Consider the following 15928-nt stretch of genomic DNA (forward strand, 5'->3'; position numbering starts at 1 on the left):
AACTGGACCACTCTGGCTGCTTTTCTAAGGACTGACTGAAGGAAGATGGGAGGAGAAGCAGAGGCCAGTTAGGAGGCTGCTACAATGGTCCAGTCAAGAGGGATGGCTGTTTGGGCCTTTGGTAGTGGTGGACGTAGTGAGAGACGGTTGGATTATGGGTATTACTTGAAGGCCTAGGGGACAAAGTTTACTGATGGATTGAATTTGGAGGGTGTAAGAGAAAGAGAGAGGTTGAAGGGCTCTAAGGCTCTTTGGTGTAAGCAGCTTAGTGGAGCTGCCATCAACGTGGGAAGAGCAGCCTGGAGAAGGAAGGAGGAAGATGAAGAGCTTGTTTCTGTGTTCAGTCTGCGGTGCCCACGAGACATCACCTGAGGATGTCAGTGAGCAAACTGTATACACCAGCCTGGAGCGCCAGGCCGGGCTGGGGATATAAGAGCCAGGGGACTCGCCGTGAGGTCACCTGTGGGGAGGGTGGAGAGATGAGAGAAGGAGCCTGATGGCTGGAGCCTGGGGCGCAATGTAGATGATTTGCTGTCTGTCTCAAAAGCTGGAAGCAACTCCATGCGAACTGGAGGTGTCAGTCTAAGTCCAGTTGGGAGGAGGATAGCACCATAAACGACTTGAACAGGGAATTCTTAGTACAGTCATATTAGGGACTGACACTTAATATAGTAATATGAGGGACTGGTTAGTGAGAAGGGAACTCTAAAAAATATAGCAACAGCAAGTGTAAGGACCAGCTGCTCCTCCTCGTGCTAAGGTGCATGACCCAAGGGAAAGCCAGGCTGGGAGCCAGATCTCACGGGAAAGAGCACAGCCCCTCCCACCAGATGCCAGAGTGGCAGATCTCACTGGAAATCATCCACCCGGAGCAACTGGAAGTCAACCTTGTTGGGTGCTGGAGGAGGATTTTCACAAAGAAGTGCCTGGAAGCACCTGGCTTTGAAATTGCCAGGAGGGTTGCTGGCTGTGGCCAGATGCTACACAAGCCCTCTGTGATTCGGGGACCTGGCGCTGGAGAGACCAGAAAGGGCTGCGGAGGGAGCTCCTCCCTCCCACTCATTACCACTAAAACTCTGGACCGAATTCAAGGGTAGCTACTTGAGGATTTTTGAAAAGTAAACGAAAACAGGCAGATCAGCGTCTCTCTGATGCCTGTTGAACTGCCTGCTGACAAAGATTACCACTGTGCCAGCTGGCAAAAGAAGCGATTTTAGGGTACCAGATCCATTTTCACAGAGAGGGCAGCTGAGGGTGGATTTGGAGCTCAGGCCATGAACCGATCGCGGGCACGGGATATGTGCCCGTCTGGCCGAGAGAGGCACTGAGGCCACACGGCGCAGCCTTGGTGTTGCTGCCCGAGGGGTGTGTGTGGCCTTGCACGTGGGAGTGAACTGGGATGTCAGGAGCCCCTGGAGAGCAGGAGGGCAGATGGCAGCTGCACCCAGGGCCATGCTTGTAGGCTTGCAGCTGTGCACAGGGTGCCTCTCCCTCCTCGGGGTGCTGCCTGGAGGAGGGATGAGGCGGCACACACAAGGATGAAAGATGGTTTCCTGCTCTCTGAGAAGCCAGCTCTGGGGAAGCTGCAGCATACAGTTCCTGCCAGGAGATGCCTGTGTCCACATGGCTGGTCCTGACCTGGCTTGGAGGCTCCCCATTAGGGCTATGCCTCGCCCTCTGGTATGATCATACTCAATTCTAGGCGCCTTCCATAACCACTTGGTTTTTGCACATGTCATGGCCCCTGCTTGGGACACCTCTTCCTTCTTAGTATGGCTGACTCACCATTTTGCATACCTCTGCTAAGACAGCACATCATTCAGGAAGCTTTTAATGATGCCGTGAGTCTGCACTGGGCCTCTCCATGCACTGAGGTATCGGTTTGACTCTTAACAGTGCATTTTGCACATTGAGCCCTAATTGCTTGTGTACCTGTCTGCCCATCAGACTGGACTGGAAGCTCTTTGAGGACAAGGGTTGAGTCATGTTCCCAGCTATTTTCCCAGCATCATGGCTAACAGGTAATAGGCACTTATCGGGTGTTTGTTGAGTGAATGAATAAAAGATGACAGGCTGGAAGTGGGGTGCATAGGTGGGGTGGCAGAGGGTGGAAGTGTGTGGGCAGATCATATAAGGCTTGGATACCATGTGAAAGAGTTTGGGCTACTTCTGGAAGGCCATGGGGAGCCATTAAGGGCTATAAGCAGGGAAGCCATGATTAATTCTTCATGTGAGAAAGCGCTCTCTGGTCGTGCTGTGACAAGTGAGTTGGATGGGGACAGAAAGCCCAGGAGATCCCTCCAGGGGTCTCTCTGGGCCAGGCATGGATGGGACTTGGAATAGGGGGCGGGGTTCACCATGGCCAGGACAGCGCACTCTGAGGTGTAAGGTGATGCCTGCAGAACAGAGCCCCTTTGGTGCTTGTTTTCAGAGCCTTTGCTCCACGTCTCCCTGCCTTGAGGAACTGTGAGCCCCTTGCTGGAAGGGCCCCTGGCCTCTTTCCTCAGTGCCTTCCCCAGCCCAGGACACCAGCCTCCGCCTTCGCTTGGCAAGTCCTCAGTAGGGTGAGACAGTGGCCTCCCCACCCCCAGGGCAGTCCGGAAGGAGAGGCCACAGTCCTCGGCAGGTTAGCTCGGCAAGTTTATTGAAAACCCGGGAACACAAAGAGCAGTACAAACAGGCACCCACCCACCCCAAGCCTCCCTGGAAAGAGCAGGCACTAACCCTGCTGCAGCAACAGGGCAGAGGAACGGAGTGCTGGAGGCCGCCTCTCCACCCACCTTGGGATGTGCTGCCAGGGAAGGGAAACCAACAACACAGGAAGTAAGATGGCGACATGCAAGGCCTGGGAGAAGAACCACTGCGGGACACCTAGGGATCCCTGGCCTCCAAAGATGGTGGGTTCTTCGGGGCCAGGAAGAGAAGGAAAAAATCGTCTTCTGCCGGGGAAGGAAAGAGAAAGGAACTAGAGGCTGCGGGCCAAGGATGTGTCTGCAGTGCATTCTCCCCATTACTCCAAAACCAAGGTGGCTGTGGGGTGGGAACACATGCTTTGCGGCTTGCAGTGGTTCCTTTCCTCCCCAGGTGTGCTGCTGTCTGCAGCTGCACTGACTCTGCTCATCTAGAGGCTGTGAGTTGAGGGTGAGCGTGATCCCGGTGAAGGAAACCGGCAGTCAGGGAGAAGCCGGTCTGGCTGTGTAGTTATAGCATCTACAGGGTGAAAAATCCTCCAAGAGGGCCCGGCCCAGGCGCAGCCGCACCTGGGGAGAACACTGGAGAGCGTCCCGGCAGGAAGGCTGGCTGGAGACCATTCAGGGCCAAAGTCCGCACACCTCGGGGGACAGAAGCAGGGGACGTTCAGCTGGTTCTTCTCCGGGCAGTGGCCGTCTGGGGCTTGGCTCTCAGCGCCTGGCCCGGCGGGAGGTGGTAGTGGATGAGAAGCGGACGCTGGAGCTGCGGCTGCCCCGGCCACCGCTGCAGCTGCTGAAGCCGCCCTCCGTGGGCAGTGAGCAAGGGACACTGGGAACGCAGGCCTCCTCCACAATCACGGAGCCACCCCGGGCCCCACCTAGGCTCACACTGCCGGTGTGGATGCCGCTGCTGCCACCCAGGAAGGTGACGCCACGGGAAAGGGTAGAGCTGGAGAGCAATGGCTCAGGCCCACATACCACACCGCCCCGAGAGCTGCTCACAGCTGCAGAGAAGAGACCATCAGAGAGTCAGTGTCCGCTTTTCTTTCCCTTATGTGGGTGGCCCAAATACTATGACCACACTAAAATCAAACACCCAGATTAAAGTAGAGGAGTTCAAACTATTCCCCTAATGTTTGTATATTTCCATAGCTTGACTGTCATTTATCTATGGCCCACGTAGGTTGCGTTGTGGCCGGCAGGGAGTGGGTTGATCATGCAGGCTGCTGGAGCAGTAGCCTCCAGAAAGCCATGTGACTTCACTTTCCCATTATACTGTGCCTTCTGTTTCCCCTGGACAGCACCCAAGAAACCTGCCAGCGTGAGCCCCTTGTTAGCTCTCTCCTGACCCACCGGTGGCTCTGCTGTGTTAACCTCGGTATACACAGAAGAGAATTCAACCAACCCTTGCTCAGACAAGCTCCCACCCGCATGGTGCACACGCTTTTCTGTCCTCTCCTCTCACTGGAGTCCTTCTTGCCACCCGTGATCTCTGCTTGATTTTGACCTCCTACAGAAGGCCACTGCTTACTGCCCCTCCCCCTTGGGCCTCTCCTCTTAGCATGGGTAGTGCTGCCCATCTGACCCATCCGCGTCAGTGCTCAGTTCCACCCTGCATGTGGGCACATTTGTGTTTTGAGGGGCAGAGGTCTGGGTTTGGGTTCCGGCTATCTTGTGACTGCTAGCACGTCCTGTCTTTTCTCTGCGTGAAGCGAGCTGCTGTGCCTATGCCTGCTCCTTCCCCGGGGCCCTTCTAGGATTAGGGTGGCAGTGACTAAGCTCACCTTCTCAAGAAGGTTGAAATCCTACAGAGCAGGGGCTGAATTTGCTCCACCCTGAAGTGCCCAGCGCAGTGTCCTGCACGCCTTGGACACAACCAATACTGTGAAAATCTACTTTCAAACCCTGCTGGAGGGGAAACATCTATGAAACCTTGTCCTGTCACTGCCATCAGGGGGCGAGAGACCTCCTGGGCGCAGCCTCTTCATTCTCTCTGTCTCCGGATGGTTCCCTTGGAAGGTGAGGCTACTTAAATCAAAAAGGCTGATTCTCTTCTCGGGCCCTCTCCTACCGTGGAGGTGCTGGAACTCCTTTGCTCTAGGGAGCTCTCAGACCTCAGGGAGAACCTGCTCCCAGTCCAGGGGACAGATGATGGTCCCTGCACCCCTGGCCACCATCTCAGAAGCCTCCTGACTTCAGTATGAGTTTACAGGAAAATTGAAGGACAGAGCTATGTAAAGAGGAAAAGACCCAAGTTACTCACATATGTTTACTGGTCCAACACCTTCGCAGATCCTGGAGGGAGAAAGAAATGAATCAGTTCTTGGGTATTGTTCCTCCTCTGAACCTGCTTGCTTGAAAAAGCCTTTCTTCTTTGAATGGACCAGTGGACCAGCAGTTCTCAGCCCTGGCCGTACACATGTCTGGAAGTTTTGAAAAATGACACATTCTTACAGCCCACACCCAAATTATGAACTAAAATACTTGAGGACTGCCGGGTGTAATCCCAGCTACCTAGAAGCCTGAGACAGGAGAATCACAAGTTCAAGGCCAGCCTGGGCAACCTAGCAAGACTCTGTTTTAAAATAAAATTTTAAAAAGGGCTAGGGTTTTAGCTGAGTGGTAGAGAACTTGCCTAGCATGGGTTCCACAAAACATTCTGAGGAAATGTATTATTGTTATTGTTTTTAATGAATTAACTAAGCAACAAAACTCCCTATGAGCTGGTGCCGCTGGCCTTTGAGAACACAGATCTAAACCCCTCACAAAGGCAACTGGCTAATGCTTGCAGAAAATGTATCACTGTCTGTGCAGACTGCCCATCTGAGCAGTTCTTCACCTGGACAAACACCCCCCCCCCTTATGTGGTTACTCTTTCTAGATGCCTGACCTCATTCCCTCCTGCTGCACCAGGGGTGCTCACCGGATCTCCTCGCCCTCCAGCAGCCGCCTGTAGGTGGCGATCTCAATATCCAGGCCCAGCTTGGCATTCATGAGCTCCTGGTACTCCCGTAGCTGCCGCGCCATGTCCTGCTTGGCCTGCTGCAGGGCACCCTCCAGGTCTGCCAGCTTGCACTTGGCATCGTTGAGGGCTGCCTCACCCTGCTGTTCAGCCTCAGCCACTGCGGCTTCCAGCTTGGCCCGCTGCAGAAAGGGTAGTTTGCAGATGGGCGCTGGCTCCATTCCAGGGGTCATGGAGGGGTGTAGGAGGGTAGGGAGAGTACAGAGGCTTTGGTTCAGAAACCCTGCTAGGCGCGGATGGGATGGAGCCTGGTGCTGAGCCAGGTATGGAGCCTCCGGTGGCTGCTCAGTCCCCATCCCTACTGACTGTGCCCTTACTGATTTCTGCTATTCTGCGACTCACGGGGTCCAGAGAGTTACCTGTTCTTTCTCCCTTCCCTCATCCTCTTGGGAGCCACAGGCCTTTCCTTCTACGTGGGAGGCTTTCCTTCCGTTTCATATTTTCCTCCTCCAGGAAGACTTCCTGCATGAATGCTTCCTTCCTCCACTTCTGGGTCTTGCTGGGCTCCTTACCTCTCTAGACTGGGGCTCCTCAAAGATAGGGGCCCTGCTTCTCTTCCCTCTGTGGCTTTCTCTTATTTTTTTTTGCCTACCTGAGACTTGGCGTGCTCGATCTCTGCCTTCAGCCTCTGGATCAGCCGAGTCAGCTCGTTGATTTCATCCCGTGTGTTACGTAGGTTGTCACAGTGCTGACCAGCAGTCACGCGCATCTCCTCATACTAGGGAGGAGGAAGTGTTGTCAGGCTTCAAAGTCCGATCAAGACTACAGCCAGTTCCACAGAGCTGGAGTCTCAGACCCCCACTGGGTCCACCCTGCTGTATGAGTCCCCACCCCCCAGGTCTTCCTGCTCCCTTTCCTCAGCCTCTTAGTGCCCACCTTCGTCTGGTACCAGGCCTCAGCTTCAGCACGGCTGCGCCTGGCCACCTCCTCATACTGTGCCTTGACCTCAGCAATGATCCCATCCAGGTTCAGGTCTCGGCTGTTGTCCATCTTCACGATGACCGATGTCTCTGAAATGTGTGACTGCAGCAACCGGATTTCCTATGTTGGAGGAACAGCAAGACAGGTGGGCTCAGAGTCCCCTCTTTGTCTGGGGCTCTGCCACAGGGCTCCCACGTGGTGGTGTCAGGGCAGAAAGCATTGCTTATTGCTTGAGGACAAAGCAAGAACCTCAGTTTGGAAAAAGCCAGGTTTATTTTGGTTAGGATCCTTGCTGTAAGCTTAGAGATGCCACACTCCTCACCCTATGCGAGGTGAAATGTTTAGACTGGGGGCCTAGGAACTCAGTGGGGGGAATGGGAGCCATGCTAAGGGTTAAATATTCTCTGGCATATCCAAAAGTGTCTGTCCAGGAATTTCTATATCCCAAGTCCTTCATAGAACTGGGAGGCTGGAGCTGGCTGATAGTGCCCAGCCTCTTCACTTGGAGCTAGAAACTCAGTTTGGATTGGGTCTACTCCTGACCAACAGATCACCTTTGAAGCAAAGGAAAGCTAGTTGGTTTTGCATATTAGATCAAACACGATTTTTCTTATACTTCCTGTTAAGTCAGTTTTCTAGACTCTTGTGCCCAGAAGGTAGGAAATGACATTTCTAAACACCAATCTTTAGATTGGCCAATGAGGATTTGGATCATAGATGCAAGGGATCATTCATAGGCCCGAGCCAGGCTCTGAGAACCTGGCTTCCTTCACATTCTCCACTTGCAGATACATCACCATGGAGAACAAAAATGTTTGATACCAGAGTTGAAAACATGACAACCCAGACTAAGCCCTCACAGGGTTGAGGCCCAGCACTGATCTCCTTGGACGGCTTCAAGAAGAGACCTCACCTCCAAGTACAGAGCTTTCAAGAAGTCAATTTCCTGAGTTAGGGTATCCACGTTGGCTTCCAAATCAGATTTATGCAAGAAAGCTGTATCTACATCCTGCATAAAAAAGAAGGATAAGACACTTATTACCTATGCTCCACTTACCCTTCCCACCTACCCAGGGTCTGTAGATGAGTGGGAAGACCCTTCCCTCACAGGCCAACTCTTGAAGCTTTTGGGATGGGTGGAAGTGAAGCTTGGTGACTATCGCTCTTCTCCTTAACACAATGTGAAAATCCTCAGTGGCTGCTGGATATTCTTCAGTGCTTATTTAAAGGTAAGAAAGTCTGGATGTTTCATGACACTTCAATAAAAGCTCATCTTTTCAGATCTCTGCACTCATGCCACCCAATCCTAAATAATCTGAGGCCAAATCAGAACATTGAAGGGAGTCTGGTATCATCTTTGAAGCTGCACTGTCTTTGTGTGAGTAGTCCTAGATTCCACAGGGCTGCCTGGGTCGTTTCTGGGAGGATGGTCTGAGGACATTTCCCATCTGAAAATTTGTCTCGACCAATTGTTCTTCCTTACCTTCTTCAGAGCCACAAACTCGTTCTCAGCATTGGCTCGGAATCCCACCTCCTCTTCATACCTGGGATGATAAACAGGAGCAGGGTTGAGTTGTGTAAACTGGGTCAGTTACCCCTAAGACCTCTGTGAGCCCCTGTGAGCCTCTTACCACCCTTCTGATCCATTGAGGAGTATGACTTCCTGTTGCTATCAGCATACTACCATCCTTCTGTTATCTTTAAGGTCCTTTAAGAGCTAGCGGTCCTCAGTTCCTCTAATCCCTTTTACTTTTTCAACTTGGATTTGGAGCATTGCTATAATCTTCTGCTAGAAATGACTTAGGATCATTGCACTTGATCATAGAGGATGTAGGCCCAGCTCAATACTGAATATGGGTACCGTTTTCAGAACCAGAGGGCTGCATTTCTGGGGTCAACTTACCTATTCTCACTAGAAGTATTAGGGACAGATTGTGCCCAATTCCAAGACTTCATTTTTCTTAAGACCCACAGGGAACCTCTCCCACCCACATCACTGCCCCCCACCCCCATCCCCAGGCTGGGTATTATTGGTATTATGACCAATATTAGTCCCAAGGCTTTAGGTTGCTCTCATTTGAGGTGGGCTGCTGTTTTTGGATCAGCTCCCACATGTCCTTTGTGTTTGCAATCCAGGTGTCACTTACTTCTTCTTGAAGCCCTCAAGGACATCCTGCATGTGGTTCTTCTCAGCCTGCAGCCGGGCCTGGTCACTGACCAGTACATCCAGCTGCCTCCTCAGGTTGGTGATGTAGTTCTCGAAGAGAGGCTCCAGGTTACTCCTGGTACATTTTTGCTCTTGGAGGAAGCTCCACTTGGTCTCTAGCAGCTTATTCTGTTGCTCCAGAAACCTTACCTAAATCAGCAGGGACAAAGAAATGGCATTTGAGGTGCTTGGGAAGTTTACCACATGTTGGCTAGTTCTTCAGAGGTCTCGCAATGACTCTGTCACTGGTGACAGCGTTCTCTCCTCTGCTGACTTTCATCCCTCCTCTAACTCAGTAGAAGCTGGAAGATCAGATCTGTTCCCCCTCTCTTCATGTTCAGCCAGGCTTGGCTAAAAATAGAGGTGTTTGAATCAAAGCACTTCAGCCGCCCCAGGGCACAAGCTGGTTCATTTGGCGGTTAGAAATTTGATTCTGCTTAAGCTGGAGTTTGTCTGAAAAATTGATGTCAGCCACCCCTGGCACAGCATGAGGAGCCAAGGAAAGTACATTGGGGTAAGCTGTGCCGTCAGGAGATGGGATTCTGGGGTTGTAAACCACGTCAATCATCTCAGATACTGCTTCAGCTGAGATGTATACAGCTGAAAGGGAAATAATCACAACTCACTTCCCCCTAACCTCCTCCTATTAAACACAAGCACACTGGAGCTCAGAGGTTGCTTTCCAAGCCTGTGGCTCCGTCTGCACATGGACGTCCTCTGTGGGGCAGCAGTTCTTTTGCACAAGTCACATCACTGGCCCTTTGCAGTAGCCTGAAGATGGGTGTTCCCTATGTTTTCCTCAATCCAGGCAGCCTAGGTGAATCTTGGTCCCCCCGTTGTGGGGTATGAATTCTTGACCTTTCATATGAGAATTACTTAATTCTGTTTCCCCCTTTGCTAGGCCTGAACAGATGAGGCCACCCAGCCTCAGATACTAGGAGACTCTCATCAAGAGCATAAGGATCTCAAAAGAGAAACCCTTTAAACTTATACCACCTGATCCCAGGCTGAAGTCTCAGTGTTGCTAGCCTGTGCAGGAGACATTGCCAGGGGAGCAGATAGTAGGCCTTAGTTTGCTCAGATGCTCTCCAATTTGTCTGGGTGTTCCTCTTCCCTCCAGAAGAATTAACCAGTGTCAGCCTATCTCACCATATGGCAGCTCCTCTGGCTTGTCCTTGCTCAGTGGCAGAGCAACCTAGGACTCAGATCTCAGTGCCTTTGCTGGGGCATATGAAGGATCTGGTGTCAAAGGCAATGTCCCCAACCTGGACCAGCTCTTGTGAAAGGAAAGAGCACTGCAGTCCACTTTAGCACTTATCATCCCAAACCCAGAGATTCAGCTATCATAGGTACCTTGTCAATGAAGGAGGCAAACTTGTTGTTGAGGGTCTTGATTTGCTCTTTCTCATCTTTCTTCACCCTCTGGGCATTGGGGTCGATTTCCAAGTTGAGGGGGGTCAGCAGGCTCTGGTTAACAGTCACAGCTGTGATAGATGGGGCTGCCGGGCCTCCAACACCAACTCCAACTCTGTAGCCAAAGCCAGGCCCACCAAAACCATAGCCAAGGCCACTGCCAGCTCCAAACCCCAGACCAACACTGCTGCCAGCTCTAAACCCCAGACCAACACCACTACCGAAGGCTACGCCACTGCCAGCACCAAAGCCAACTCCGCAGTGGAAGGGACGAGGGCCCACAGCTGCTATCCGGGGTGAGTAAGATCCAAAGTTGATGACACTCCGACTACCAAAGCCACCCCGACCCCGGAAGCCAGAGCCACTCCTGCAGGAGACAGAGCTGGCCCTGAAGTGATTCTGGGGGGTCGCAGCCGAGCAAGAGCTGAAGTTGCCCACCCGGCGACTTGAGCTGACTCTGTAGGAGCGGCAAGACATGATGACTTCTTGGGTGACAGCTGAGCAGCAACTGTAGAGAGGGGTGAGCTGGAGCTGGGAGTCCTTTTGAGACTAGTGGATCCTTCTCTCCCCTTTTATCTGTGTGGAAACCTGAGGATTGGCCCCATAAAAACGAAAAAGCCATTTGAAGGCATTTATGAGCTTGGGTAGTGAGCAGAAACTCTTCATGCCTGTAACCTCCTTAACAATGAGCTAACTCAGACACACCTATTCTCAGCAGGATGAGGACTGTCACATCAGACCTATAAACATTAAAAACACATAAACACATAAACATTATGGTACTATTTTTTCCCATAAGTCTACCACAATTGCCATTACAGGGACATTAATTTGCTTTGGTCATAAATCCAAAGACTTTTTCACTGCAAAGCGGCTAACCACCAGAAAGTTAGGATGGTAACAGTTCCAGCCAGAGTCTTACAGGGGATGCATCTATGTAGATTTAATGCCCTAAAACAAGGAGGGGTATGCAAAGGGCAAACAGGGTCTTCACAGCACCAAGGAAGAAACTATAAGGAGAGAACATAGTGTGTGGTATCTCTGTAGACAGATAAATAATAATCTTTTTTCAGTGTTTCATCTATTCTCCATGATCTAGCTTTGGCTGTTTACATAAGAATGAATCTACAGCAAAGCTCATTTGGGCTGGTGTAGACACATCTCTGATTGGAAAGGCTGAAAGGAGTTTCACTCATTTGGCAGTTATTGAGTACCTACTCTGCACCAGGCCATGTCTTCTGTATGTAAACATACCTGCCTGATCTAATGTCACACCCCTTAGCAAATATACCGCAGGACTGATTTGAGGTCAGGCCCATGCAGATCTCTTGTATAATTGTTAGGACACAGAGATGCAAAGCAAGAAGCATCTGGAGGGAAAATAAAAATGGATATTGTTATTATTGTTAGCAGCATTGTAGCTATTCAGGACCCAGAGGAGGCTGGTGTTTACTTTTCCTGTTCAATGTGTGGCTTGGTTTGTCCTTCTCGTCCTGTGCCTGGGACAGCTTTTGTTGGGCTGGATGCTTGGATTCTTTCAGACGCTTTGGATTCTCATTAGAAGGGGATACGGGATTTTGACAGGAAGTATCCAGCTCAGGTGGGCACTACTGTGTTTTCTACAGACACAAATCCTGGAAAAGACACAGAGAAATGAAGAACTAGAGAATACGTGTCAAGATCACAAACAGCAAACAGCCTCGGTGTTGCTGAGTTCAGCGTCTGTTCTCAGGGCTCGTTTCTCCCGACTTAGCGGCAGTATTTGATGTAACCGACAAGCCCATTTCCTCGACACGCTTTCTCCTTCTCATTTCCGAAGAGCATGTCCTCCCAATTCCTTGCCACTCTTTTCAGTCTTCTTGGCCGAAGACTCCTCCTCATGAGGACTTGGAACTCCTCCTCATGTCCCTAAGCTCTCTCCACACCCAAGCATCCCTGGGCTCAGCCCTTGTTCCTTTTCTCATCTTTGCCTACACTCAAGAGGCTTGGGACTTTAAATACTCTCTGCCCAACAAAGACTGCTAGGGCAGATCCTTACCCTACCTACCCTCCCGCCATGTGCCACCTGTATATTTGAATGGGTGTCTCCATTTTGGTGTGAGATAGGCATCTCAAATGTAGCATATCCCAAAACATTCCCCTACTCATTCCCACTAAATACTTTCTACCTGCCAGCATCACTGCCCCTGTAGTAGCTCAGGCCAAAAATCTTGGAGTCCTCCTTTCCCCACTAGTTTCTGCTGTATCCTTTATCCTGTACATTGACAAATTTACCTTCAAAATATATCTGACTACTTTTGGTATCCCCCTGCTCCCAGGTTGGCCCATGTCCTTCCTTCTTGCCTCCCTGGGTCCACGGAACCATCCTTCTAGCTAGTTTCCCAGCTTCCTCCTCTATCTCTTCAGACTTTTCTCAAGCCCACACCCAAGGGCATCCTTGAAAAACCTGTTAGTTACAGTGCATCATTTCTGTGCTCACAGCCCTCAGAGACAAGGCCATGCCAGACTCTCCGCAGTGAGCCTCCTCTTCCTGGCCTCGTGTCCCGCCACCTGTCCTACTACTTGCTGTGCTCTGGCCACTCTGGCCTCCTGCTTGTCTGTAGAACAGGCGGGCACACTCACGCCTCAGACTCTTACCCACTTGCTGTTTTCACTGCTGAGACCATTTCCCTCACACAACCCCTTGGCCCTAGCTCCCTCAACTCTTGCAGGTCTTTGTTCATATGTCCCCTTTTTCTCCTCTACTGATGCTCCCTGTCTCATGCACTCACTGTCACCTGTCCCCTCTCCTTAGCAAGCCAGGTCCTCTCTTGCATGGTTTGCCTGTCTTCCCTGGCTGGGGTATAAGCTCTGGGAAGCAGCACTGTTATAAGTTTAGTTCTCCTGGTGTCCCCAGGGCTTGAGAAAGTGGGCACAAGGTAGGCATGCTACCCAGTTTTGTTGAATGACTGAATATACTGCAGAGCTTAAAAGCGGGAAGAGAAAGGGAGAGATGGAGTGGGGTGTTGGGTTTTGCAGACATTTTAGGAAGAGGAGATTCCAGGCACAACATAGGTAGGAACAGCCCTGAGGAGGCCAGTGGGGCAGAAAGGCAGGAGCTCACAAGAGAATCAAACTAGTTTTCCCCACAGCTCTGGCCTCTTGGACTTGAGTCTGTTTTCTTGGAGGAAAGGGCACCCCACTCCTCTGGGCAAAGGCAGGGGGTCCCAGGAGATTGGGAAGGAGACCAGAGGACCCCTGCTTAGGTGAAAGGTAGAGAGGTAGGACTGTGTAAAGGTCACCAGTGAGGACAGGTGACTTGATACAGACTTTGGGGTCAAATGGACCCAGGTTTTTTTTTTTGTGTGTGTATGTTTTTGAGATAGGCTCTTGCTATATAGTTCAGGTTGGCCTTGAGCTCACTTTGTAGCTCAGGTTGGCCTCAAACTCGCAGTGATCCTCCTGCCTCAGCCTCCCAAACGCTGGTATTACAGGCATACACCACCATGCCAGCTGGACCCAGGTTTAATCCCAGTTTTGCCACTCACCAGCAGTGTGACCTGGGACAGTGGTGGTATGAGGGCAAGGTGGTGGTAGCATTCTGCTCAGGGAGGTACTGTATATGATAATCAAAAGGGGTTCTTGTCTGCAGAGAGCCTAAAAACAATGACACCATTAACTAAAAGTTCCTCTGCTTTCTATGATTGCTGTGCACTGGCCATTCCAAATAATGGTAATCAAATACTGCCCTGATTCATGGTGCATCGATGACCGTGGGGGAATTTCTTGACCTGTCTGAGCCTCAGCTCCCTCCTGTGTGGTGTGGAATGGGACCCACTTCTCCATGTTCTGGGATGCACGCGGACCTATCTGGGATGTGTGCTGGTGGGCCTGTCGCTGTCCCCATGTCCCACTGCTCTCCTCCTTCCCACCCTTTCTCTGCCCTGTTTTCTTTCTCTGGCTCAATCCTCCCTGCACTTCTCAGCAGTCCTCCCTGTCCTGGCCCCACACCCCACACCCCTTGGCGAAGGTGCTCATTACCCCATTAGGCGGCCTTCCCGGGCTTTCCCGATCTCGGCTTCCTTGAACCCTGAGCAGGCTGGGTGGGGTGGGGGTGATTGGGACCAGTCAAGCATAACCCTGTCACCATCAGCACTTTATAGTTCTGAGACATTATTTCGCCAGACGATGCATAACACAACCCTCAGCCATTTTCTAGGGGGTGGCAGGTGGAGAGGGGGAGGAGTTGTCCCGGCAACTCTGGGCTGGAGGTTTTGCTGCTGTGACAGTTTCTTCCTGCTGTCATCAGCCAGCCTGAGTGTAATCCTGGAGATCTGCTGGCTGAGCCCGCAGTGGCTCCTCTGTGGGATGACTGCGCCCACTGCTGGGTCATCCTGATGCTATCTGCAGAGGAGGGAGGGAGGAGGAGGAAGAGGCCCGCCTAGTGGAGGGGGAGGCGTCTCCCCTCTGGTTGGCTGAGCTGGGTTCGGGAGCCCTGGGCTTGCTGTGGCTGGGTGTGTGGGTGTGTGTGGGAAGATGGACCCGAGGGGAAGCCCAGGTGCTGAGAAGGCTTTACTGAAAGCCTTCTTCGAGTGCTTCCGTTTTGCCTGGGGACAAGTTTGTGCTGGAGAGAAGTACTGTCTGGGGAGTCCTTCATGCTGAGACCTGTACCCGTGGGGGAAGCCAGCTGGAGTCCCCAGCAGGAGACCGGGGCAGAGGGGAGGCTGCCCTGCCCTTGCCTGAACCTCCACTTCTGCCCTCTCAGACCACTTGTTCAGAATCCAAAACCCTTCCCCAAGGGAGGGAAATCACTCCCTCTCGCTGGGTATCCCCCTGTTCTGGGAAGGGGATTTCAGGTTTTGTCAAAGTCTTTCACATTGCCTGTGGTCACCTGTCCAGAGCAAAAGTGTTCGTGGCAGGCGTCATGCTGCCGCTGAATGCTCCTGTGTGCCTGATACTGCACTAGGTGCTAGCATTTGGGCAGCCCCCTTCCTGCCGTCAGACCCAGTGACCCTGGGCTCCTCCCCTTTGCTCATGGGCCATTTTTGAAGACATTGGCCCTAATGTTTGGAAACTCCAGTGAAGAAAGCAGTGGGTCACAGAGGTGACTGCGTGAGGAGAAGCCACTGGGGGCAGAGGCAGAGGGCTCTGGGGAGGGGCAGGGAAGGCCTCATAGGGAGAGGAGGCTGGGTCTTCCCATCCTCTTAATGCTTCTTGATGCCATTTCTGCGAGGGGCTGGGGCTTGGATTCTCCAGGCAGATTCTGGCAGCTCTGGCTTTTTGCGATGTTTTTCCTTTCTCTTAGAGGGCAGCAGGCCCTGACACTTCTTCCTGTTTCCTGGTGCCCGGCGAGGCAGGCCAGAGAAGAGTTTGCCTAGCAGAGTGGAACTAGAGCACTGAGAGCACTGGGCCACCACTAGGAGGCACTTTTGTCCCACCTGCCTTGACTCATCTCCTCCTCTGTGGGGAGGGGAGAATGGGCCACTTGCTGACAGTGAGGAGAGGGGCGTCCCACATAGATGTTTTGGAGGGGACGTGCCCAGGCCTCTGAGCTTCTGTCCAGAGCTGAGCTGCGACACTCCGCTGTTGCGATGAGTAGTGTTAGTGATGGTTCCAATGTCCTCCCTTCCCCAGCACACACTCCCGAGGGGCCTGCGTGCTCTAGAACCAAAGTCTCAAAGAGATAGTCATTAGGCC

At 52.1% G+C, this 15928-nt stretch overlaps 1 protein-coding gene across 2 annotated transcripts; it reads right to left on the reverse strand.

Moving 5' to 3' along the window:
- Window positions 1–2632: 2632 nt before the first annotated feature.
- On the reverse strand, window positions 2633–10729 carry Krt84 (keratin 84, type II). 2 transcript variants are annotated; one of them, XM_013508447.1, is made up of 10 exons: window positions 10474–10729; window positions 10193–10347; window positions 8781–8989; window positions 8117–8177; window positions 7547–7642; window positions 6589–6753; window positions 6305–6430; window positions 5614–5834; window positions 4954–4985; window positions 2633–3694 (listed from the first exon to the last, which is right to left on the reverse strand). In XM_013508447.1, the coding sequence occupies exons 1-10, from the start codon at window positions 10727–10729 to the stop codon at window positions 3402–3404; spliced, it is 1614 nt and encodes a 537-aa protein (XP_013363901.1). In that variant the 3' UTR covers window positions 2633–3401. The 2 variants fall into 2 exon arrangements, with proteins under 2 accessions (XP_013363901.1, XP_005411997.1); XM_005411940.2 differs by having other exon boundaries at window positions 10193–10729.
- Between the last annotated feature and the right edge of the window lie 5199 nt (window positions 10730–15928).

The sequence above is a fragment of the Chinchilla lanigera genome, unplaced genomic scaffold (assembly GCF_000276665.1).
Source record: "Chinchilla lanigera isolate Chin_1 unplaced genomic scaffold, ChiLan1.0 scaffold00146, whole genome shotgun sequence".
In the NCBI taxonomy this organism is placed as follows: Eukaryota; Metazoa; Chordata; class Mammalia; order Rodentia; family Chinchillidae; genus Chinchilla; species Chinchilla lanigera.

What these genes read in the sequence shown, in the direction of transcription:
- Krt84 (XM_005411940.2), bottom strand. Translation starts at nt 10,729, where the DNA reads ATGTCTTGCCGCTCCTACAGAGTCAGCTCAAGTCGCCGGGTGGGCAAC. An exon ending in CTTGAGGGCTTCAAGAAGAA is followed by an intron (nt 8,178 to 8,780) that starts GTAAGTGACACC and finishes TTATCATCCCAG; the next exon opens with GTATGAAGAGGAGGTGGGAT. An exon ending in TGTTGGACCAGTAAACATAT is followed by an intron (nt 3,695 to 4,953) that starts GTGAGTAACTTG and finishes TCTTCTCTGCAG; the next exon opens with CTGTGAGCAGCTCTCGGGGC.